The 23213-nt window shown below is 39.6% G+C and overlaps 1 protein-coding gene and 1 pseudogene across 4 annotated transcripts in view; one reads left to right on the forward strand and one right to left on the reverse strand.

The window, feature by feature from the left end:
- Positions 1–23213, forward strand: part of KDM2A (lysine demethylase 2A) — a 138972-nt gene that overhangs the window by 46542 nt on the left and 69217 nt on the right. For all 4 annotated transcript variants that reach the window (XR_008374185.1, XM_053561103.1, XM_053561104.1 and 1 more), the window contains 3 exons: positions 19714–19852; positions 20686–20764; positions 21598–21644. Coding sequence is in view for 3 of the 4 variants with exons in the window: in XM_053561103.1 (XP_053417078.1) it covers positions 19714–19852; positions 20686–20764; positions 21598–21644 (265 nt within the window). In the remaining variant the exon portion in view is untranslated. The remainder of the gene's footprint in view (positions 1–19713; positions 19853–20685; positions 20765–21597; positions 21645–23213) is intronic.
- LOC128564697 (60S ribosomal protein L7a-like) lies at positions 10337–17866 on the reverse strand (annotated as a pseudogene).

The raw sequence follows: 23213 nt of genomic DNA on the forward strand, positions 1-23213 counted from the left end.
GAGCCCAGCCTGCTTATTTATTTTTAAATCAAAAGAAACTTAAATGTGCATAAACTTATTCCCAAATTCTATAGATGATGCATTTCTTTTTTTTCTTTTTCTTTTTTTTTGTAGAGACAGAGTTTCACTGTACCACCCTCGAGTAGAGTGCCGTGGCATCACACGGCTCACAGCAGCCTCTAACTCTTGGGCTTACGCGATTCTCTTGCCTCAGCCTCCCGAGCAGCTGGGACTACAGGCGCCCGCCACAACACCGGGCTATTTTTCTGTTGCAGTTTGGCCAGGGCTGGGTCCGAACCCACCACCCTCGGCATATGGGGCCGGCGCCCTACTCACTGAGCCACAGGCGCCACCCAGATGGTGCATTTCTTTTATGACTTATATTATCTTATTGGCATTGCCATGTTCTGCTTAAGTTTTTCATATATGGAAACTGTTTCCTGAGGACAATGGCTCATGCGTGTAATCCCAGAATTTTGGGAGGCCAAATGGGAGGATTGCTTGAGTGTAGGATGATAAGACCTCATGTCTACAAAAACAAAAAAAATGAAAAACCAGGAACTGTTCTGTATATAAACTGTTGATCTCTGTAGAAACTGAGTTGGGATTATACATATGAGACACCATGCTGGGCTAAAACAGTTATGTTAAAACTAAACGTATTCCCCTTTGTCTCTGGACTCAGGCTCTGTTTAGGGGCAAAAAGTTTTACATAGATCACAAGGTAAAATCTGGCCTCAAGGTTTAGTCACAGTGTGTGTTTTTGTACTGCTGTGGGTATTCCCATTAAAATCCTTCATGAAGTATAATAAAGTTATTAAACTTTCTAAAGTTTGTAAGCTTTGTCTCAGAAGAGTGTTTTTAATATGTATTTTATTAATATAGAGATACTGAGAAATTCAGTTAGGTGAGGGGAAACCCAAAGAAAGTCTGAAGAGGTCACTGCTGTAGAGGAGCGTCCATAGTCCTTGGAATTTGATATGTGTTTAGTAAAATTGTACGGAATGAATAAACATTGTCTACTGTGTGGCTTCTTATGTGGGACTTTCCCTGATCCCTCTGTGTTGGTTTTTCTTCCTCTTGGTCTTCAGTAACATTCGTATCTACCTATCTTAATGCATATCACTTTGAATTGGAATGCTATAATTTATTTACATGTCTGTCGCCCCCTACTGGCCAGCAATCTCCTCATGCTAAGACTGTGCCTTTTTATTCAGGGGTAGGGAGAGATAAACAGTGATCCCTATGTATCTGCCCGTAAGAGTGACCTTATAGTTATGTTAGAGTTTCAAAAACTTGCAAAGAAAGAAAATGAGAACAATAACATGTTAAAGTTCAATTGATTTGGGGGGATATGTATGCATTACTGTGTTTAGGGGGCAGCAGAGCCAGAGTCTGAGCCTGCTTCCTTCAGTGTGTGTTTAGATGCACATTATGGCCTTGAAGAGGTGATTTGATGTATATTACAAAGATTCAGATTTAATACATATAGCTATCTATGATTTTACAAAAAGATAACCCACAATTTTTTTAAGGGGAATCTCAATGGGAGACATGAAAATCTGGTTGTTATTTGGCTTGCTGTACCATCACCAGCAACAGGCACTGTATTTAAAACATTGCTCCCAAGCAGTGGAGTAAAATAGATCAGAATCTTTAATTTCTTAGAGAACATCGGGAGATGAAGAAATCAATGTTAATAAAAATATTGGCAATTACATCTTTGTAGAAGTTTGTTTAATGTAGCTCTGACTACAAATACAGAGAATGAATAAAATTCTCAAGCCATACACATAATAAATACACTGAGTTCAGAGTACTTTGTGGTATAAAATGGTCTCTGGTTAGAAATACCAATAGTTTTATTTCAGCCCAAATAGCTGAATGACCAATAAAATAATTTGTCAAGTAAAAGCTAGACTTAGGGCTAGGTACAGTGGCTCATATCTGTAATCCTTGCACTCAGGGAGGTTAAGGCAGGAAGATTACTTGAAGGTAGGAGTTTGAGACCATCCTAAGCAAGAATGAGACCCCATCTCTACCAAAAAAAGAAAGAAAGAAAAATTAACTGGACGTGGTAGTATATACCTATAGTCCTAGCTACTGGGGAGACTGAGGCAGGACAATCACTTGAGCCCTAGGAAATTGAGGTTCCTGGGCATTGTTACGGTGCCGCTGTAGTCTGGCCCAGGTAACAGAGTGAGACTGTATTCTCAAAAAATAAATAAATAAGAGCTAGAGTGGGCGACGCCTGTAATTTTAGCCCTGTGCAAGGCCAAGGCGGGAGGATTGCCTGAGCTCACAGATCTTGAGACCAGCCTGAGCCAGAGCGAGACCTCCTCCTAAAAATAGTCGGGCGTTTTGGTGGGTGCTTGTAGTCCCAGCTACTTGGGAGGCCGGGGCAAGAGAAACACTTAAGCTGAAGAGTTTGAGGTTGCTGTGAGCTGTGACGTCATGGCCCTGTACCCAGGGCAACAAAGTGAGACTCTGTCTCAAAAAAAACAAACAAACTAGAATTTAGGGATGGTGGAATATTAAATAAACAGTGGAATAGCTAGAAATATAGTGTCCCTTAGCAAATGTCAGAAGCCTCTCACCCTCGGAAGATCCTTGGCTAATCGTCTATCTACTAAGCGTGGTTTTCTGATATACAGATTTTTAGTTGCTAGCTGGTCCCACCACTTCCCCTTCCTCTCTGCCAGAACCATTTTAGCTGTCTGGGTCCCCTTTGACAGTTTCTTCCAGCTGTCTCAAGATAACTGGCTCAAAATACTTGGTCTGGCTCAAGTTTCATTCCAAGCAGAATGAATGTAGTAGTATAGGGTAGTGGTTAGGACTACTGGCTCTAGAACCAACATGCCTGGGTTCAAATCCTAGCTCCAGTAATTACTAGCTTTGTAACTTGGGCAAGTTACTTGTTTTTGTCCTTCATTGTCCTTGTTTGTAGAGAGAATAATAATATCTCATAGAGATGTTGGATTTGAATGTTAATTTGTGCACAGTAGTTATTAGAGTATTTGGTACATGGGGACCACTTATAAAAACATAGTTTTTGTTAGTACTATTATTTTGCCGTGTCATTATAATACTTATTTATTATTATTTTTTTTTTGCAGTTTCTGGCCGGGGCTGGGTTTGAACCCACCACCTCCGGCATGTGGGGCTGGTGCCCCACCCCTCTGAGCCACAGGCACTGCCCAGTCATTATACTTATTGCATGCAAACTTTATGGCCACCGTATAGTTCCCCTTCAGAGTAGCCTTTTGAGCTGTCATTAATAAAGAGCAACCACCTTTTTCATACTCACTTCTTTGTGCTTCTTGGGAGTGGGAATTGCCTAAACTTAGCCTTTAACATCTAGTTCACTGGTTTTCAACCTTCCTAATGCCACAACCCTTTAATACAGTTCCTCATGTTGTGGTGACCCCCAACCATAAAATTATTTTCATTGCTACTTCATAAATGTAATTTTGTTATGTTATAACTTCATACTGTTATGAATCGTAATGTAAATACCTGATATGTAGGATGTATTTTCATTGTTACAAAGGGGTTGTGATCCACAGGTTGAGAACTGCTGATTTAGTTGATTGAGATTTTAGATACATAGAGCTTTGTTTACCTTTTTTGGTGGTAGGAGTGGGGTGGGGGGTGGTTTGTGGGAGGACAGAGGAAGATGTGGAAGGCCCTAGGTGGGTTACCTGCCAACCTTACCACCAAGTCTCCCTCAGAGTTCTAGTTGGGATCCAGTAGGCTGGGCCTGAAATGAGATATTATTTGAATACAAGATAACCAAGGGATAATGTAAATAGGAACAAGGCCAAAAAGATCTGAGTTGGAATCAGATTACAGAGGACCTTAGAACACAAAGGGGTCTTAAATTGTACACTTCCAAGGGGCAAGTAGAATCTAGAGCAGTTAAATGATTTACTAAATAGCAAGACAGTAATAGTAGAATAGGTATGCCTTTAGACACTTATGTTTTGTTGTAGTTTTCTGCTGTTACCTAAAAAGGTTAACTTGGGTCAGTTTTACCTTTCTGTTTCTTCATTTATAAAATAAATCGGTAATTTGTTCTAATTCTCACAGGGTGACTATCTTAGGGAAGAGAAATTATTTGATATAAAGTGATAGAATTATACAGTGGTTCTTTAAGGGGTACTTTGGGTTTTGTTTTGTTGGAGACAGGGCCTCGCTCTGTTGCCCAGGCTAGAGTGCAGCGGCATCACCCCAGCTCATAGCAACCTCCACCTCTGTCTGGCCTCCTAAGCAGCTGGGACTATAGGCGCGCACCATCACGCCCAGCTTCCACTTTAAACACTTCTAAGTGTACATTTGGTGTTATTAATTACATTCACAATGTTGTGCAACCATTACCACTATATAGTTCCAAAACTTTCATTACCCTAAGTAGAAACTATAATCATAAAGCAGTAACTCCCATTCCTCTTCCCAGCACCTGGTAATATTTACTTTCTGTTTCTCTGAAATTGCCTATTCTAGGTACCTCATATAAGTGAAATCACATAATATTTGTCCTTTTGTTTGGCTTGTCTCATTTAGCACAATATCTACAGGGTTCATCCATGTTGTACCATGAATGTACCAGAACTTAATTCCTTTATCCTGATAAATCACAACAATGAAAAGGATAAAGGAATATAAACAAGATCATTTGTTAATCCATTCATCTGATGAAGGACATTTGGGTTATTTCTGCCTTTTGATTATTTTGGATGATGTAGTTAAGATCATTGGTGGATCATTGTTTTAGAACCTGCTTTCAGTTCTTTTGAGTATACATGTATACGTAGAAATGGAATTACTGGATCCATCATATGGTAATTCTATATATTTAATTTTTTGAGGAACTACCATGCTGTTTTCTACATAGGCTGTACCAAGAGTTCCAGTTTCTTCTCTTCTTGCTAATACTATTTTTGATAATAACCATTTTCTTAGTGGATATGATTTTGATTGTGGTTTTGATTTCCCTAACGATTAGTGATTTTTTTTTTCCCCCCGAGACAGTCTTACTTTGTCAGCCTTGGTTGAGTGCTGTGGTGTCATAGCTCACAGCAACCTCAAACTCTTGGGCTCAAGTGATCCTGTTGCCTCAGCCTCGCAAGTAGCTGGGACTACAGATGCCCGCCACAGCGCCTGGCTTTTTTTTTTTTTTGGCTGGGACTGGGTTTGAACCCGCTACCTCTGGCATATGGGGCCAGTGCCCTATTCCTTTGGGCCACAGGTACTGCCCACGCTATTTTTTGGAGACGGGGTCTCACTCTTGCTCAGGATGGATGCCTCTTTTTTTGTTTAATGTCAGTTGCCCATATTCTTCCCCACCTTTTTTTCCATGTCCCTCTCCCCTTCTTCCATATTCCCTTTCATGTCAACTAAAATCGCTGTGGAAATTGTTTAGAAAAAAATCTGCTTTCTCAAAATATATTCTTAAACCATGTGCCTGGTTAGGCACAGTGGCTCACACCTGCAATGCTAGCACTCTGGGAGGCCAAGAGGCATGAGGATTACTTGAGCTTATCAGTTTGAGACCAGTTTGAGCAAGAATGAGACCCTTTTTCTACTAAAAAATAGAAAAATTAACCAGGTATTATGGTGGGTGCCTGTAGTCCCAGCTAATGGAGAGGCTGAGGCATATAAACTCTTTTTTTCTTTCTTTTTTTTTTGAGACAAAGTCTTAATCACCATTGGTAGAGTGCTGTGGTGTCACAGCTCACAGCAACCTCAAACTCTTGGGCTCAAGTGATCCTCTTGCCTCAGCCTCCTGAGTAGCTGGGACTATAGGTGCCCACAACAATGCCCAGGTATTTTTTAGAGATGGGGTCTGTTGTTCCTCATGCTAGTCTCAAACTCATGAACTCGAGCATTCCGCCTGCCTCAGCCTCCCAGAGTGGGCTGAGGCATGTAACTCTTAATATTGGATTGCTAGGGCTTAGGAGTTTGAGGTTGCAGTGAGCTATACTGACATCTGTGCATTCTACCTGGGGTGACAGAGCAAGACTTTGTCTCTAAAAAAAAATAAAAGAAAAAATAGGTATATACATACACACACATTGTATTACCTGTATTCTTTTACAGATTGCCAGTTATTGTTTTTTTAGTGGCAGAGTCTCACTAAGTTCCCCAGGCTAGATTGTAGTGGCTGTTCACAGGTATGATCATAGTGCACAATAGCCTTGAACTCCTAGGCTCAACCAGTCTTTCTACCTCAGCCTCAGGAGTAGCTGAGACTATAGGTGTGTGCCATCATGCCCAACTTGCCAGTTACTTATGTATTTTTGGAGACAGAGTCTTAACTCTGCTATTCTGTATAGAGTCCCCTGGTGTCATAGCTCACAGCAGTCTCAAACTCTTGGGCTTAGGCAATCTTGTCTCAGACTCCCTCATAGCTGGAACGACAAGCGCCTGCCACAATGCTCAGCTAGTTTTTTCTATTTCTAGTAGAGATAGGGTCTGACACTTGCTTATTTAGCCTGTTCTTTAACTCTTGAGCTCAAGCAGTCCACCTGCATCAGCCTCCCTGATTGTTAGGATTACAGACTTGAGCCACTGCACCAGTTATTTTTTATTGAGACAAAATTTATGTGCCATATGATTTACACTTTTAAAATGTATAACTCAGTGGTTTCTAGTATATTCATAAAGTTGTACAAACATGGGTCACCACTATGTAATTCCAGAACACTTTCATTACCCCCAAAGAAACATGGTACAGTTGCAAACCATCTCCTTTCCTCCCAGCCCCTGGCAACTACTAATGTATTTTCTGTCTTTATGGGTTTACTTATTCTGGGCATTTCATATAAATAGAAACATAGAGAGAGTGCCAAAAAATGTATACACATTTTAAGAAAGGAAAAAACTGTATTAAAATTGTAATACTCAAGTCATGCTTGCCTTCTACAGTTACAAGAGGTGCTCAAACTTGACTTGTATTCACTTTCTGTTATTGGTATGTATTGAGTACTGTGATTTTAATCCAGTTTCTTCCTTTCTTAAAATGTGTGTTTGTGTGTGTGTGTATATATGTATATATTTTTTTCTTTTATTCTTTTTGGCATCCTCTGTACATGTGGTCTTTTGTTACTGGCTTTTTACACTTAGCATGTCTTTATTTGTAGCATTTATTAGTAATTCTCTTTTATTACAAAACAATACTCTATTACAGTGTTTTGTTTTGTTTTTGAGACACCCTCGGTGTCGTACAAAGCTCTGCGTAGCATCACAGTGAGATGCAAGCTGATGTTTTGTTTTCCATTTGCAACTTCATTTTGGCACTGCCATCCCTCTAAGAGGAAGGATGATGAGCAGACTGCGTCTCCTCGATTCCACCTTGGCCTGAGACCTCCGTGAAGTGGATGCAGCCGGATGATCTCTGGAAGCTAAAATTCTGCACCCCCTTAAGAAAGCCTACTTCATCGGGTTTCAGGATGTATTACTAGACTAGCAATTTTTCAGTTATCCTATGAATGGAATAATAATATGCCTTTTGCTTAAACAAAAGCATCCTGAAGGATATGGTGAAAAATGTGCTGAGGATCTCATAAAGGGTTGAGGTCCTAGCTCTTTAACTTACTAGCTGTGTGACCTTAAGCAAATCACTTGGCCTCTCTGAATCTCTCTTATACGTCTCTTGCCTCAGCCTCCCAAGTAGCTGGGACTATAGGCACCTCCCACAATGCCCGGTCATTTTTTGTTGCAGTTGTTGTTGTTTAGCTGGCCCAGACTGGGTGCAAACCTGCCAGCCTGAGTGTATGTGGCCGGCGCCCTACCCCCTGAGCTTTGGGTGCCACCTCTATTACCGTGTTTTTCAACCTTTTCACAGCACAGTTGAACCTATAGTTAACCTTCTGTGGCACACTTAAATTACGTCAATCAGTCCTAGCACCCTAGGAGGCCAAGGTGGTTGGATTGCCAGAGCTCAGGAGTTCAAGACCAGCCTGAGCAAGTGCAAGACCCCGTCTCTAAAAAATAGCTGGGTGTTGTGGGAGGCACTTGTAGTCCCAGCTACTTGGGAGGCTGAGGCAAGAGAATTGCTTGAACCCAAGAGTTTGAAGTTGCTGTGAGCTATGATGCCATAGCAGCACACTATCAAGGGTGATAAAGTGAGACTCTGTTTTAAAAAATAAATTAAAAACAATGAATATACTTACTGTGCTTTGAACTTCTTTTGAAATAATTAATGATCTTTAAAAATTTTCATAGCATACCTAAGATCCTCTCACTGTACACCAGTTGAAAATCTTTGCTCTGTTATCATGGATGAGCTACATTTTATTTATCCATTCATCAGTTGATGATCTTCGGGTGTTTTTGTTTGTTTGTTTGTTTTCATTTTATTTTATTTTATTGGTCACTTAAAAAATGTGTGGTGGTTTGACAGGATTTGGAGGCAAATTCATCAGTTCCAAAGAGTGGTTTTAATATTCTTAAACATAACCTGTTGGTACTTCCCTTGTCTCCAATTCAAGTCTGAATTACCTCTTCTTGAATGTGTTTCTGCAGTCCCTTCTGGCTGTGAATGGGTGATTTTTACCATTTGGCTGTTATGAATAATTTTGCTATGAATGTTCCTGTACAAGGTCTTGTGTGGATGTATGTTTCATTTTTTTGAGTAGATACCTGGGAATGGAATTGCTGGGCTGTATGGCAACTTTTATGTTTAGCCATTTGAAAACTTTTTTCAAAGGGCCTACTGTTCTGTTTACATTCTCACCAGAAGCATGTAAAGATTCCATTTTCTCCACATCTTCACCACCATATATTATCTGACCAGCAGGTATGAAGTGGCAGTATCTCATTGTGGTTTTGATTTGCATATCCTTAATGGCTAATGATACTGAGCTAATGATGTTTTGTGTACTTATTGGCTTGTTGTATATCTTTGAGAAACAGCTATCAAATCCTTTGCTCTTTTTTTTTCTTATCTTCATTGTGTAGTATGCCTATTTTTTAATTGTTTTTTTTTCTTCCTGTTTTATTGAGTTGTAGGAGTTCTTAAAATATTCTGGATTCTAGGTGCTTATTAGTTACAGTAGTACTTTTGCAAGTTGACCACCCAAGGGACTGTAACAAACTGGTCAACATACAGAGGTTGTCACCATAAGGAAATAGGCCTGCTATGCTGATAGGTACAAGTGGTGCATGCTTGGTCTATGAAAATTAGGTCACCTTAAGGAGATGGCCAGTGTAGGGACATAGGACTCTATGGAGGTGCTACTATATTGATTTGCAAATGGGAGAAAATACTATTCTGCAGATTATCTTTTCAGTTTCTTGATAGTGCTTTTTTGAAGCATAGCTTCAATTTTGAGGAAATCCAGGGTTAATTTATTAACTTGTTGTGATTTATGCTCTTGCTGTCATATCTAAGAAATCATTGCCTAATATGAAGTTGTGAATATTTACAGTATGATTTCTTCTAAGAATTTTATGGTTTTAGATCCTACATACAAACTTTTGAGCCATTTTAATTTTTTTGTATGTGGTATGAGGTAGAGGTCTAACTTCATTCTTTTGGGTGTTGATACCTTGTTCCTGTACTATTTCAAGAAAAGATGTTTCCCATTGAGTCGTCCTGGCATGCTTGTTGATCATGAATGTAAGGGTTTGTTTTTGGAATCTCAGGTCTGTTCCATTGATCCATATGACTATCTTTATGCCAGTCCTATGCAATCTTGATTATTACAGCTTTTATAGGAAGTTTTGAAATTAGGAAGTATGTTCAACTTTTTTGTTATTTTTAAATATTGTTTTGGCTATTTTGGTTCCCTTGTGTTTTCATCAGAATTTTAAGATAATCTTGCTAATTTCTGCCAAAAAAAAAAAGAAAGCTGTGCATTTGATAGAGATTGCATTGAATTTGTGGATCACTTTGCAGGGGGAGTATTGCCATCTTTTTTTGTTTTGTTTTGTGTTTTGCAGTTTTTGGCCGGGGCTGGGTTTGAACTCACCACCTCCGGCATATGGGGCCGGCGCCTTACTCCTTTGAGCCACAGGTGCTGCCCCGCCATCTTAATAATATCTCCTTACAGTTCAGGAATGTGGTATGTCTTTCCATAGTGTTTTATGGTTTTCCAGCATGCAAATTCTGCACTACTTGTGTTAAATTTATTCCTTATTATTTTATTTTTTTGATGCTATTGTAAATGGAATTGTTTTCTTGATTTCAGTTTTAGAATTTTAATTTTCATGTAGAATTTTAGAATTTTCATTTCTAGTGCATAGGACAACTGACTTTATTAGCTGTAACAGGTGTGTGTTTATTATAATTTTCTTGGTAGAAGATATTGTCATTTTTTGAAGGATAATTTTTGTTATTTTTATGTATAGAAAACTCAACAGTGTACATTTAGCTCAGTTTAGTGGCAAGTTCTTCAGCTTTTGTCTTTTGCAGCTTGGCAAGGCGAGCCATAGATTTTGGACCTAGGATGTTGCCTCCTCCGTGACAACTGAACTTCTAGTGTCTGTCATTGTAGTTGGTCCTGGTAGCTTCCACCAGCTTAGCCAGAGCTCCTTTGTCTTCCCTTCCCTGCATGAAGGCAACAGTGGTACACATCTTCCTGTGGACTAGGTGCCCTAGCCTGGCCTTCCCTTGGTGATGCTGTAAGAGACTCCCATCTTTCGACACAGGGCAGGCAGGAAGACAGTCAGCTCGGTGGGATCCACATCATCTGTAGTCACCATCAGCTAAGCCTTCTTGTTCTCTACCAAGGTGGTAACAGTGTTGCTCAAAGGACAGATGGTCTCTTAGTGGGGACATTCCCTTTGCTGGCAGCTTTCTTCTCAGCCTGGGCCAACAGTTACTCTTTCACTGACTTTGTCCTTGGTCTGTACCAATTTAGGCAGTTGAGTAGCTGTTTGGCAGTCCAAGGCTTTGATGAACTGGTTAATGGTGAGAGGCACTTTCAGCCTCTTGTAGTAGATGGCTTTTTGCCGCTGTAACTGGATGTACTGGGGCTGTTTGACAAAGCAGTGAGGTCTCTTTTGGGCTGGATGGCCTGTCTGAGGCCAACGTTCTTCACCCTTTTCTCAAACGGGGGTTCACCATTTTCTTGGCCTCCTTCTTCGCGATGGCAGGGGCCAGGGCCATCTTCTTCCCCTGGGCCGCCTTTCAGCATCTTGAGCTGCTGGTGCATCAGGTGTTGTCATTTTTTGAGTAGAGATAGTTTCATTCCTTCCCTTCTAAACTTTCATTTGTTTTTCTTACCTAATTGTCCTGGCTGGAACTGTCAGTACAGTGTTGATAGAAATGAGAAGTGCAGGGTGGCACCTGTGGCTCAAAGAGGTAGGGCGCCGGACCCATATGCCGGAGGTGGCAGATTCAAACCCAGCCCCGGCCAGAAACTGCCAAAACAAACAAACAAAACATCAACAATCCATCAACCAAACACCCAGGTATATATAGTAATATTAAATTACACTGTTAAAAAAAAAAAAAAAAGAAATGAGAAGTGCAGACATTTTTGTATTGTTCCTGATCTTAGGGGTAGAACTTTTAGTCTCTCATCATTAAATATGATGTTAGCTTGGGCTTGCGTAGACATCCTTTATCAGTGGAGGAAGTTCCTTTCTATTCTTAATTTGTTGAGTATCTTTAATCATAACAGGGTGCTGAATTTTTGTTAAATGCTTTTTCTGCATCTATTGAGATGATCATTTGGTTTTAGTTGTTCATTATATTATGTCTATAATAAAAATACTAAAGTGGCTAGGTGCAATGGCTCACACCTGTAATCCTAGCCCTGTGGGAGGCTGAAGTGGAAGAGTAATCACTTGAGCTCAGGAGTTTGAGAGCAGCTTGAGCGAGAGCAAGACCCTGTCTCTACTAAAAATAAAAAAAAAAAATAGAAAAATTAATCGGACATTGTAGTGGGTGCCTGTATGTAGTCCAGCTACTTGGGAGGCTGAGGCAGGAGGATCGCATGAACCCAGGAATTGAGGTTGCTATGAGGTAGGGCTAATAGCATAGCCTACCATAGCACTGTAGCCCAGACAACAGAGCCAGACTCTGTCTCAAATAAAATTTTTTTTTAAATAAATAAACCGTTAGGAATTGAAAGAAAAATTATTTTAGGGAAACCTGAAGTCCTGCTATTCAACACTAAAAGTTTTACAAATGTATTCTGTTGTCTTCAGTGTTTCTTTTTCTTTTTCTTTTTTTTTTTTTTTTTTGAGATAGAGTCTCACTGTCACCTGTGGTAGAGTGCGGTGGCGTCACAGCTCACAGCAACCTCAAACTCTTGGGCGTAAGTGATTCTCTTGCCTCAGCCTCCCAAGTAGCTGGGACTACAGATGCCTGCCACAACGCCTGACTATTTTTTTTTCTTTTTTTTTTTTTTTTTGGTTGCAGTTATCGTTGTTTAGCAGTCCCAGGCAGGATTTGAACCCACCAGCCTTGATTCATGTGGCCGGTGCCATAACCACTTGTGCTACAGGTGCTGAGCTGAGTGTTTCTTTTTGATGCATTCTTTTTTGAAAACAATATTGTGATATTAAAGTCATAATGTCACATGCTGGTTTTTAAACTTAATCCAGGATGGACATAAATTTTGTGTGAAATTTAAAATAGTTTGACATAGTAAATTGTACACGAACTTTATATCCACCCTGTATTTCCTAAGTACTTTTCAGTGTTACTAGGTTGTAATAAGCATGTTAATGGTCACATTCTATTCACTGGAGCCATTTTCCTATAGGACAAGTCTGCTTTTAGAAATCTAAAAAACAGTTTTCAGCTTGTTCCACTCCCCTCAAATATCTAAGAAAGGCAGATGGTTATTCACATCAGTATTTATTTCACATAAATACTCCCTGCTCAAAAGTCCTGATTTCCTGACTCTTATTTGCTCTTTTACATTTTAGATAATATTACTTAAAGATGTTTTGAGAAAGTACCCTTTCTACTATTCTGTTTTACCACAGCTTTAGAAAAGAGACTATCAGAAATTTCTTTGACATGATTAAGAACTGTTTGCATCTAGAGTTGCTTCATCATCTTCTGCTAACAGTTAAGAGAGTGCTACACTTATATAGCCATTCTAACCATTTCTATAGTTAATGACCACTTAACTGGAGGTGGTGAATTTTTTTAAGGCAGTTTTAAAATTCTTCTAGATTCTGGAAAACAAAGTTTGCCATATATCTGGTAATCTAAATAGAATAAAGCAATTCATTATTGATTATTCAGATATAAAATTCACTATAAATGCAAATAACTTTTGAGGGAAAATGTGGTTGTAATAGATTTTAGTATTCAGTTTGTGCATGTTACTTACTGTGACACTGGGCCCATGAGATCTGGTAACTTTCTTTAGCCCGCCTAAAATTAACTGTATGTAAAGCACTTTTATTCTAATAGAAGCATAGTATTACTACCAAACCAGTTTGAATTGTTTGGTAATGTTGGTGGAGATTGGTGGGTGATTTTGTTAGTGTTAAAGTAGGCTTCCTTGCCCTTTGGTGCTATGGCATCACAGCTCACAGCAACCTTAAACTCTTGAGCACAAGCAATCCTCTTGCCTCAGCCTCCCAAGTAGATGGGACTACAGGCACCCGCCACAACACCTGGCTATTTTTGGTTGCAGTTGTCATCGTTGTTTAGCTGCCCCAGGCTGGGTTCAAACCCGCCAGCCTTGGTGTATGTGGCTGGCACCATAACCACTGTGCTACGGGCGCTGAGCCAGGAGTAAATTTGTTTTAAAGTGCTCAGGAGATAGGTTGTGGAAGTTTACTTTGACTAGGTGTTTACATTAAGACGGGGGTTAGAGCAGAAGAACATCCTTGGCAGTGGTCAAACTGACACAAGTAATTTTTGCATTAGTACTAACTTCCCTGTTGCAGTAATCAAAAAGAGATAAAGAATTCAAATTCATTTTTCTGTTGTCTTTAAGAAATGGGTATTATTTAGAGGCAGGAGCCTTCCTTGTATTCCTACATCCTCCATATTGAAAGTACAAATGGAGGAAGGATTTTTCTTGAATTTAGGGAGAAGAAAAACATATACAAAGACAGAAAAGTCAGAGAAACTTCTTGTTACCATATTAGAAATGTTGGGATAATTAAGGTAATTAAAGTCAGAGAAACTTCTCGTTACCATATTAGAAATATGGGATAATTAAGGAAATTATTTCCTCCTAACTGAAGAAGACTTAGTAATGGTAGACCTAAAAAAGGTTGAGGTTTGAAAGCATGAAGGATTTTTTTTTTTATATAATAATAAGGGTATTTGAACTTCATAGCGCCAATAAGTGGGAAACCACAGTTATTCTAGTGGGATTGGCCTGTTCAGTGCTGTACTTGGCACTCGTCTTTTGAAGTTCTTGAGAGACACGAAATAATAGAGAAAATGGAGAAAACTGGATGATACCTTTTTTTTTTTTTTTGGTGGAGATAGAGTCTCACTCTGTTGCCCAGACTATAGTGTCATGGCCGTCAGCCTAGCTCACAGCAGCCTCAAACTCCTGGGCTCAAGCGATCCTCCTGCCTTGGCCTCCCAGAGTGCTGGGATTACATGTGTGAGCCACTGTGCCTGGCCCAGACCATGTCTCCTTAAAAAAAAAAAAAAGGTAAGTATAGAATAGTAAACACATAAAAAAGTAATATAGTCGTTGATTATCATTATTAAGTATTATATACTGGGTTACAAATGACTCAGCTTACAGCATTTCATACTTAGTAACAGGCTTCCAAGACTCCCCATACAGATGATTTATAATTAAATTAATAATTCAGGAGCTAGTTTCTTTCATGCATGTAAACAAAACTATGTGGTGTAGGTGGTCAGTTGGAGCAGCATCCTTATAGTAGCAGCTAGTCTCATTGTTTATATGGTGACTTATGCACAGCATCCTTTTCTTCTTAAGTTTTTAATTTGATTTTGTAAGTCTGTGTTTACTCTTATGACCATGCCTTCAAAGCAGAAAGTCCACTGCAGGTCCAGGTGAGCTTGCAGTGAAGAGAAAAAGGTGATTACAATGGAAATGAAAGTAGAAATAATTAAGCGTTGGGAGAAAGGCCAGACACCATTGTTTATTGGGAAAGCATTAGGCTTCAGTCACTCAACTATTGGAACGGTGATAAAGGATAATGGAACATGTGAAAGGCAGTGCTCTAAGAAACCATCAGTATTACTAAGCAGCAGCGTGTAGTGTAATTATTGAAATTGAATGGTTATTATCAGTTTGGTTAGAAGATCAGAATAACTGATCTTCTGAGTATTAGCCTAGTATTGGTGCAACATTAGTATTTGAAATTTCTTCTATTTCCTGTCTAAGCTTTTTGTGTAAGTTTGTTTTTGTGTTCTTTTTGTTTGAATTAAAAGAATGATCTTGGTGGGAGGGAGGATTGGTATACTCTCACCTAATGGCACAATGTATGGGTACATGGCACACCTCCTGATTGCAGGACACATCTACAACAGAGACCTTACAAATACAAACTTTGTAACCTAATCATTTGTACCCTCATATTAATCTGAAATTTAAAGAAATAATAAAAAATGTTAAAAAGAAAGATCACAATAGTTTCTAAAACTTCTTATTACTGGGGCGGCGCCTGTGGCTCAGTGAGTAGGGCGCCGGCCCCATATGCCAAGGGTGGTGGGTTCAAACCCAGCCCTGGCCAAACTGCAACAGAAAAATAGCCGGGTGTTGTGGCGGGCACCTGTAGTCCCAGCTGCTCGGGAGGCTGAGGCAGGAGAATCGCGTAAGCCCAAGAGTTAGAGGTTGCTGTGAGCCGTGCGACGCCACGGCACTCTACCGGAGGGCGGTACCGTGAGACTCTGTCTCTACAAAAAAAAACAAAAAACTTCTTATTACTAGTATTACACTGCATTATTGTATGTGTTACATATGAACCATTATAGTATTGTTGTTGTTATTACTGGGTAAGTGCTGTTCATCAGGGATCCAAGTTATATAAAAATCCAACGTAAAGGGACCTTCTCAGGGGCCCGGCACAGTGGCTCACACTTATAATCCTAGCACTCTGGGAGGCCAAGGCAAGTAGATTGCTTGAGCTCAGGAGTTCAAGACCAGCCTGAGCAAGAGTGAGACCAAGACCACATCTCTACCAAAAATAAAAAAACTGAGGCAAGAGGACCACTTGAGCCCGGGAGTTTGAGGTTGCTGTGAGCTATGATGCCATGGTACTCTACCGAGGATGACAAAGTGAGACTCTGTCTCAAAAAAAAAAAACCTTCTCTGGAAGGTGTATCCTCTAACCCAGGGACCACCTATAATGTGTTACATTATGATGTTCAGATGGCTATGGTGTCTCACTAGGTGATAGGAATATTTTAGGCACTATTATAATCTCATGGGACTACCATTGTATTTAAAGTTTATCATTGATTAAAATGTCATTATGTGGCATGTGATTATGTATTAAAATGTAAAGTTGCAATATAAGCAACATTTTAAAATTAACAGCTTATGAGATAGAGTTCACATACCATCCTTACCATTCACTCAAGTTATACAAGTCAGTGGTTTGTATATTATTTTTTTATTTTATTATTTTGAGACAGAGTCTCATGGAGTCTTATTATGTTGTCCTCGGTAGAGTACCGTGGCATCATTGCTCACAGCAACCTCAAACTCTTGGTTTTAAGTGATTCTCTTGCTCTCGCCTCCCAAGTAGCTGGGACTACAGGCGCCCGTCACAATGCCTGACTCACTTTGTTGTCCTCAGTAGAGTACTATGGCATCATAGCTCACAGCAACCTCAAACTCCTGGGCCAACTGTTTTGTTGCAGTTGGCATTGTTGTTTAACAGGCCTGGGCTGTGTTTGAACCTGCCTGCCTTGGTGTGTGTGGCTGGCACCCTAATCACTAAGTCAGTCGTTTTTAGTATATTCACAGAGTTATATAAATACCACCCCTATCTAATTTCAGAATATTTTCGTTGCTCCTGAAAGAAACCTGTACCATTAGCAATCACTTCCCATTCTTCCCTTTTCCCAGCTCCTGGCAACTGCTAATCTATTTTTTATTTCTATGGATTTGCATATTCTAGACATTTCATATAAATGAAATTATACATACAATATATGGTCTTTTTTTGGAGACAGAGTCTCACTATGTCACCCTTGGTAGAGTGCAACACAATTCACATCAACCTCAAACTCATGGGTTCAACCAATTCTCTTGCCTCAGCCTCCCAAGTAGCTGCGACTACAGGCACCTGCCACAGCACCTGGCTATTTTTTTGTTCTAGTTGTTATTGTTATTTAGCAGGCCTGGGCTGGGTTCAACCCTGCCAGCCCTGGTGCTTATGGCCAGCACCCTAACCACTGAGGTAAGGCATCTAGCCAGTCTGGCCTTTTTAAAATTAGCATAATGTGGCGGTGCCTGTGGCTCAGTGAGCAGGGCACCGGCCCCATATACCGAGGGTGGCGGGTTCAAACCCAGCCCTGGCCAAACTGCAACAACAACAAAAAATAGCCGGGCATTGTGGCGGGCACCTGTAGTCCCAGCTACTCGGAAGGCTGAGGCAGGAGAATCGCCTAAGCCCAGGAGTTGGAGGTTGCTGTGAGCTGTGTGACGCCACTGCACTCTACCGAGGGCAATAAAGTGAAACTCTCTACCAAAAAAAAAAAAAAATTAGCATAATGTTGTCAGGGTTTATCCACATTGCAGTTCACATCAATTTCATTCCTTTTTATGGCCAAATACTTGTTAATCCATTTGTCAATTTATTGACATTTGGGTTTGTACCCTTTGATTATTATAAATAATGCTGGTATGAAAATCTGTGTACAAAGATTTTTTTTTTTTGTTTGTTTGTTTTGTTTTTGAGACAGTCTCACCTTGTCACCCTGGGTAAAAGAGCACCCCGGCGTCATAGCTCATAGCAACCACAAACTCTTGGGCTCAAGAGATCCTCTTGCCTTAGCCTCCCGACTAACTGGGACTATAAGTTCCCACCACAACTCCCAGCTATTTTTTTTTTTTTTTAACTCCCAGCTATTTTTTAGAGATGGGGGTCTCAGTCTTGCTCGGGCTGCTCTCAACTCAAGGAATCCACACACCTTGGCCTCTCAGAGTGCTAGGATTACAGATGTGAGCCACAGCACCTGGCCCAAGTTGTTGTTTTGAAAATAAGGACATGTGTTTCAATTCTTTTGGATATATACGTGAGGGGAATTGCTGGATCATGATTATGTTTGACATTTTGAGGAACTTTCAAACTGCCAAAGTGGCTGTGCCATTTTATATTCCTACCAGCAATGTGTGAGGCTTCCAGTTTTTTCAGATTCACACCAACACTTGTTACTATTCATCTTTCTGATGATAGCCATCCTTTGTGGATGTGAAGTGGTACCTGTCTTGTTGTGGTTTTGATTTGTGTTTCCCTAACAACTAATGGTGTGTATTAAGCATCTCTTAATTTGCTTATTGGCCATTTATGTGTCTCCTTTGGAGAGAGGTATTATCTTTAAAGCTAAATATTGATAACACTATTGGAAAGGTTGTTTAGGCTAGGTTTTTTTCCTTTATGTAAGATAAGAGTTTTTATTTTTTTGAGGCAGAGCCTTGCCTTTCTTTCTTTCTTTTTTTTTTTTTATTTTTTTTTATTTTTAGCAGAGATGGAGTCTCGCTCTTGCTCAGGCTTGTCTTGAACTCCTGAGATCGTCTTGGCCTCTCAGAGTGCTAGGATTACAGGCATGAGCCATCAAGCTCAGCCCCAGAAAAAGGAGTTTTTATGTAGAGATTTTACAAAGCTAATTTTTTTTTTTTTTTTTTTTTAATGGAGACAGGATCTTGCTCTGTTGGCCAGGCTGGTGTCCAGTGGTACGATCATAGCTCACTGTATCCTTGAACTCTTGCGTTCATGTGATCCTCCTGCTTCACCCTTGCAGTAGCTGGGAATGCAGGTGTGCACTGTGGCACTCCTGGTTAAAAGCTAATTTTAAAATATAGCTCTCTCCTATGAAAACGTTATATTTCATATTTTGTCATGAAATAATCTAGTTTTTCACCAGTATGATAAATAATGGACAGACAAAATACTTAGTAGACCCTATTTAAAGGTTATGTTTTTATTGCAAATAGGTATCTCCAGGCTCAAAGAACTAGCAAAGGTAAAATTTCATAGGTAAGGACCCAATGACTCATTAAAACTTTGTTATAGTCTTTTCTTTTTTTTCTTTTTTTGAGACAAGGCTTTACTATGTTGCCCAAGCTGACCTTGAACTCCCAGCCTCAATTTGCCCTCCTACCTTAGCCTTCTGAGTAGCTGGGACTACAGTTGTGTACCATTAAGAATGGAATTGGAATGTTCCTAAAACAAAGAAATGTTAAAGACCTGAGGTGATGGATACTCCCAATTATTGTGATTTGATTGATTCACATTGTATGCCTGTATCAAAACATCACATGTACCCTATAAAAATGTACTATTATGTACCCATAATAAATAAAAATTTTATAAAAGTAAAGCCACAATAAAGTTTTCTTTACAGCTGTCTGTGGGGGAAAAAAACAACTTTGTCGTATTCTGTGCATTCTGAGAACATTAACTGATCTTGGGTGAGAGGAAAAAAAGATCTATAGGCAAGGAAAATTGATAGTTAAAAAAGCAACTGAAGTTGAAAGTAGCACTTGGCACATTAGAAAAATCTTTGACCACTTACAGATAAGATAGGCATAAAAAAGTGCATGATTTCATCTTCATGTCCCTCTCTCCCAGCGTGGTACCATGCGGCGACGCTATGAAGATGATGGCATTTCTGATGATGAAATTGAAGGGAAAAGAACTTTTGACTTGGAAGAGAAACTCCACACCAACAAATATAATGCCAATTTTGTTACTTTTATGGAAGGAAAAGGTCAGTATCATTTTGGTTTAGGCCTGCAGACCCTTGATGTAGGAATTCATAGACTCTGAGAACTGTGGATTTACCATTTACATAGTTAAAATATTGCTTGTTGATGTTATTTAACTATTTTCTCTTAGTACACAGTGCCATTTGTACACACTCCTCCCCTCATCCTCCTGCCCTGTGAATCATTCTCTGCTGTATTAGATGGAAGTAATTTTTTATTAGGGCAGGAGTATCGAAGTTTGTTCCTTTTTCTCCCATCTCTTGGTTTGAGTTTAATTAAAACAGTACAATGAAAACCCTTTTATGCTTATACCTACCCTACCAAAACTAAAGGTGGGATTCCATGTGTACCATGCGTCTTTGATCCTTGGCAAAATTAACTTTTTTGGTTAATAAGAGAAAGGGTGGTCATAATTTCTAATGTCTAGTTATAGTATTTATGAGATGATTCATTAATAGTACTAACCCCCCCTCCCCCGCCCCGGGCAGCGCCTGTGGCTCAAGGATAGGGCGCTGGTCCCATATGCTGGAGGTGGCGGGTTCAAACCCAGCCCCGGCCAAAAAACCACAAAAAAAAAAAATAGTACTACACCCTGTTGTGTTAAGTTCTGAGTTTCCTATGGAAACCCGTCAAGGCCTGCTTCTCAATGTGCTCTCCCTATTTCCTAGGAGTTTCCACTTAATAAGCATATATTTTATTGTCTGACAGCATAACTGTATATACAGAGCAGCAAACACCAACTATACCTTATTACTTAGGGTCTGTTTTATGGTCTCATTCTCCCTGCCCCACACACTACCTTGTCTTTCTAATAATTGTTTTCCTTTGGTGACAGATTTTAATGTAGAGTATATCCAGCGGGGTGGCTTGAGAGACCCTCTGATTTTCAAGAATTCTGATGGACTTGGAATAAAGTAAGTATCATAACTAGGACTATAAACAGTGGCAATATTGATAACCCAAAGCTGTAGGTAACTAAAAATAATTTCTCTCTTATTTTAAAAAGTGTTTTATTTTTCTTCTTTTGTTACACAAATGATTCATATTACAGATAAATGAGAAAGTATAGATGAGGTAAAAAGAAAATAAATTTTAATCTCCTAAAATCTACCACTCTTAGATAAGTATGTGTGTGTGTGTATATATATACATATATATATGAAAAGAATACATAAAAAAATGTTAATGACTTATCTAAGAGTGGTAGATAATAAGTATATAATCATTTAAGCCCAAGAGCTAGAGGTTGCTGTGAGTCCTGTGACATCATGGCACTCTACCGAAGGCAGTAAAGTGAGACTCTGTCTCTACAAAAAAAATAATTAAAATAATAATAATAATAATTTTAAACCTAAATGTAAAGTTTGATGTGTCTAACTAGGGCATTATTGGTACTTTAAGAAAGAACTCAAGGCTGGGCATGATGGCTCATACCTGTAATCCTAGCACTCTGGAAGGCCAAGGCAGGCAGAATACTTGAGCTCATGAGTCCTAGACCAGCCTGAGCAAGAGTGAGACCTTGTCTCTATCAGAAACAGAAAAACAGCCAGGCATAGTGGTGGGTGCCTGTAGTCCAACTATTTGGGAGGTTGAGGCAAGGGAATCACTTGAGCAAAAGAGTTTGAGGTTGTTGTGAGCTGTGTCACTGTAGCACTCTACCCAGGCACAGAGTGAAAAACTCTGTCTCCAGAAAAGAAACTTACTAGAAAAGTTATGCTGTTTATACTTACTGATATTTGTTTCATAGGATGCCAGATCCAGACTTCACTGTGAATGATGTCAAAATGTGTGTGGGTAAGTATCAAGCTTTCGACCTTTTCTTTGAGGTAAAGACTGAAGATTTAGGAACCAGTCCTAAATCTCCGGCTGAGATTTAAGGCTCAGGGAACATTGACAAATATACTATATTTGATTAGAAACTACTCTTTCATTAGCAACTGAGAATTTTCTGAAAGGGATTTACAAAAGTTGCCTTATTTAATACTAGTAAGACAAAACATTTGCACTGCTACCGTTTTCCTACTTAACATTTTTAGCAGTGTGTGTACTTCCTTGCAAGACATGCCTGCCTTCCTGGGCAACCTACCTTAGGAAGCTGAAAATGTTTATCTCTGAGTGAGCCAAGAATGAAGTTTCAGCAATATCTGTGATTCTCTTCCTTTTCCTATAAGCAGTAGAGAAATTTCCAGGAATTTCCAGAAATTCTCACCAATAGTACATTTGGTAACTTGTCTAAGACTTGAAACTTTGTAAGCTGAGAAGTAGATATATTAAAATTTCTCTTCATTAGTGATGAGTTAAATTGAGTGTTGTAATCTGATTTATATTTTATTATATTCAAAATTTAGGAAAGAGCAAAGTGGAGCAGTCTAATTAAAGAAGAAAACTTTCTGGGGTCAGTAAAGGTTCAGCTTAGTTTTCTACAGACAGTTGGTGTTTATTATGGCTTGAGACACCCCTAGATCCTTAGGAACCCAGGGATAGTTGCTTTTCTGTACAAGATATGGCAGTAAAGTGGAATAAAGTATTTTTTTTTTTTTTTGGCTTTTGGCCGGGGCTAGGTTTGAACCCGCCACCTCCAGCATATGGGACCGGCGCCCTACTCCTTGAGCCACAGGCGCCGCCCGGAATAAAATATTTTTGAAATGTTTCCAATGGGACATGAAACTAAAAGAGTTTTTTAACTCTTTCCTACTAATATTAGAACTTCTCATATGTTTTTTACTCTTTACCAAAGCTCCATGGCATTCCTTAGCTTTGGATATTAAGTATCGCAGTACTGTCTCTGTGAACCACATATAGCCCAGGTTGAGGAAAGTTCTTTAATACCTACATTATTCTTCTTCTCACTATTTCTATGTTAGATTCTGGCCATTTTATGTTGCAGTGTATTCCTAGTACCTAGCACAGTCAAAGCCCCTGAATTATAGTAGGTATTCAGTGAATCTATTGAATAATTAAAATGTTCTCTGACTCTTCACAAGTCAGAATTTCTTTTTTTTTTTTTGTAGAGACAGAGTTTCACTTTATGGCCCTTGGTAGAGTGCCATGGCATCACACAGCTCACAGCAACCTCCAACTCCTGGGCTTAAGCGATTCTCTTGCCTCAGCCTCCCGAGCAGCTGGGACTACAGGCACCCGCCACAACGCCCGGCTATTTTTTGGTTGCAGTTCAGCCGGGACCGGGTTTGAACCCGCCACCCTCGGTATATGGGGCTGGCGCCTTACTGACTGAGCCACAGGCGCCGCCCACAAGGCAGAATTTCTTAGGAGGCCCCAGAAAACCTACTTGAATACTTAGCAGTCCATCATTTGACCTCCTTTCTTAATGTCCTCCAGGACAGTAATTCTCTAGATACAAAG

Source organism: Nycticebus coucang, chromosome 14 (assembly GCF_027406575.1).
Source record: "Nycticebus coucang isolate mNycCou1 chromosome 14, mNycCou1.pri, whole genome shotgun sequence".
NCBI lineage: Eukaryota > Metazoa > Chordata > Mammalia > Primates > Lorisidae > Nycticebus > Nycticebus coucang.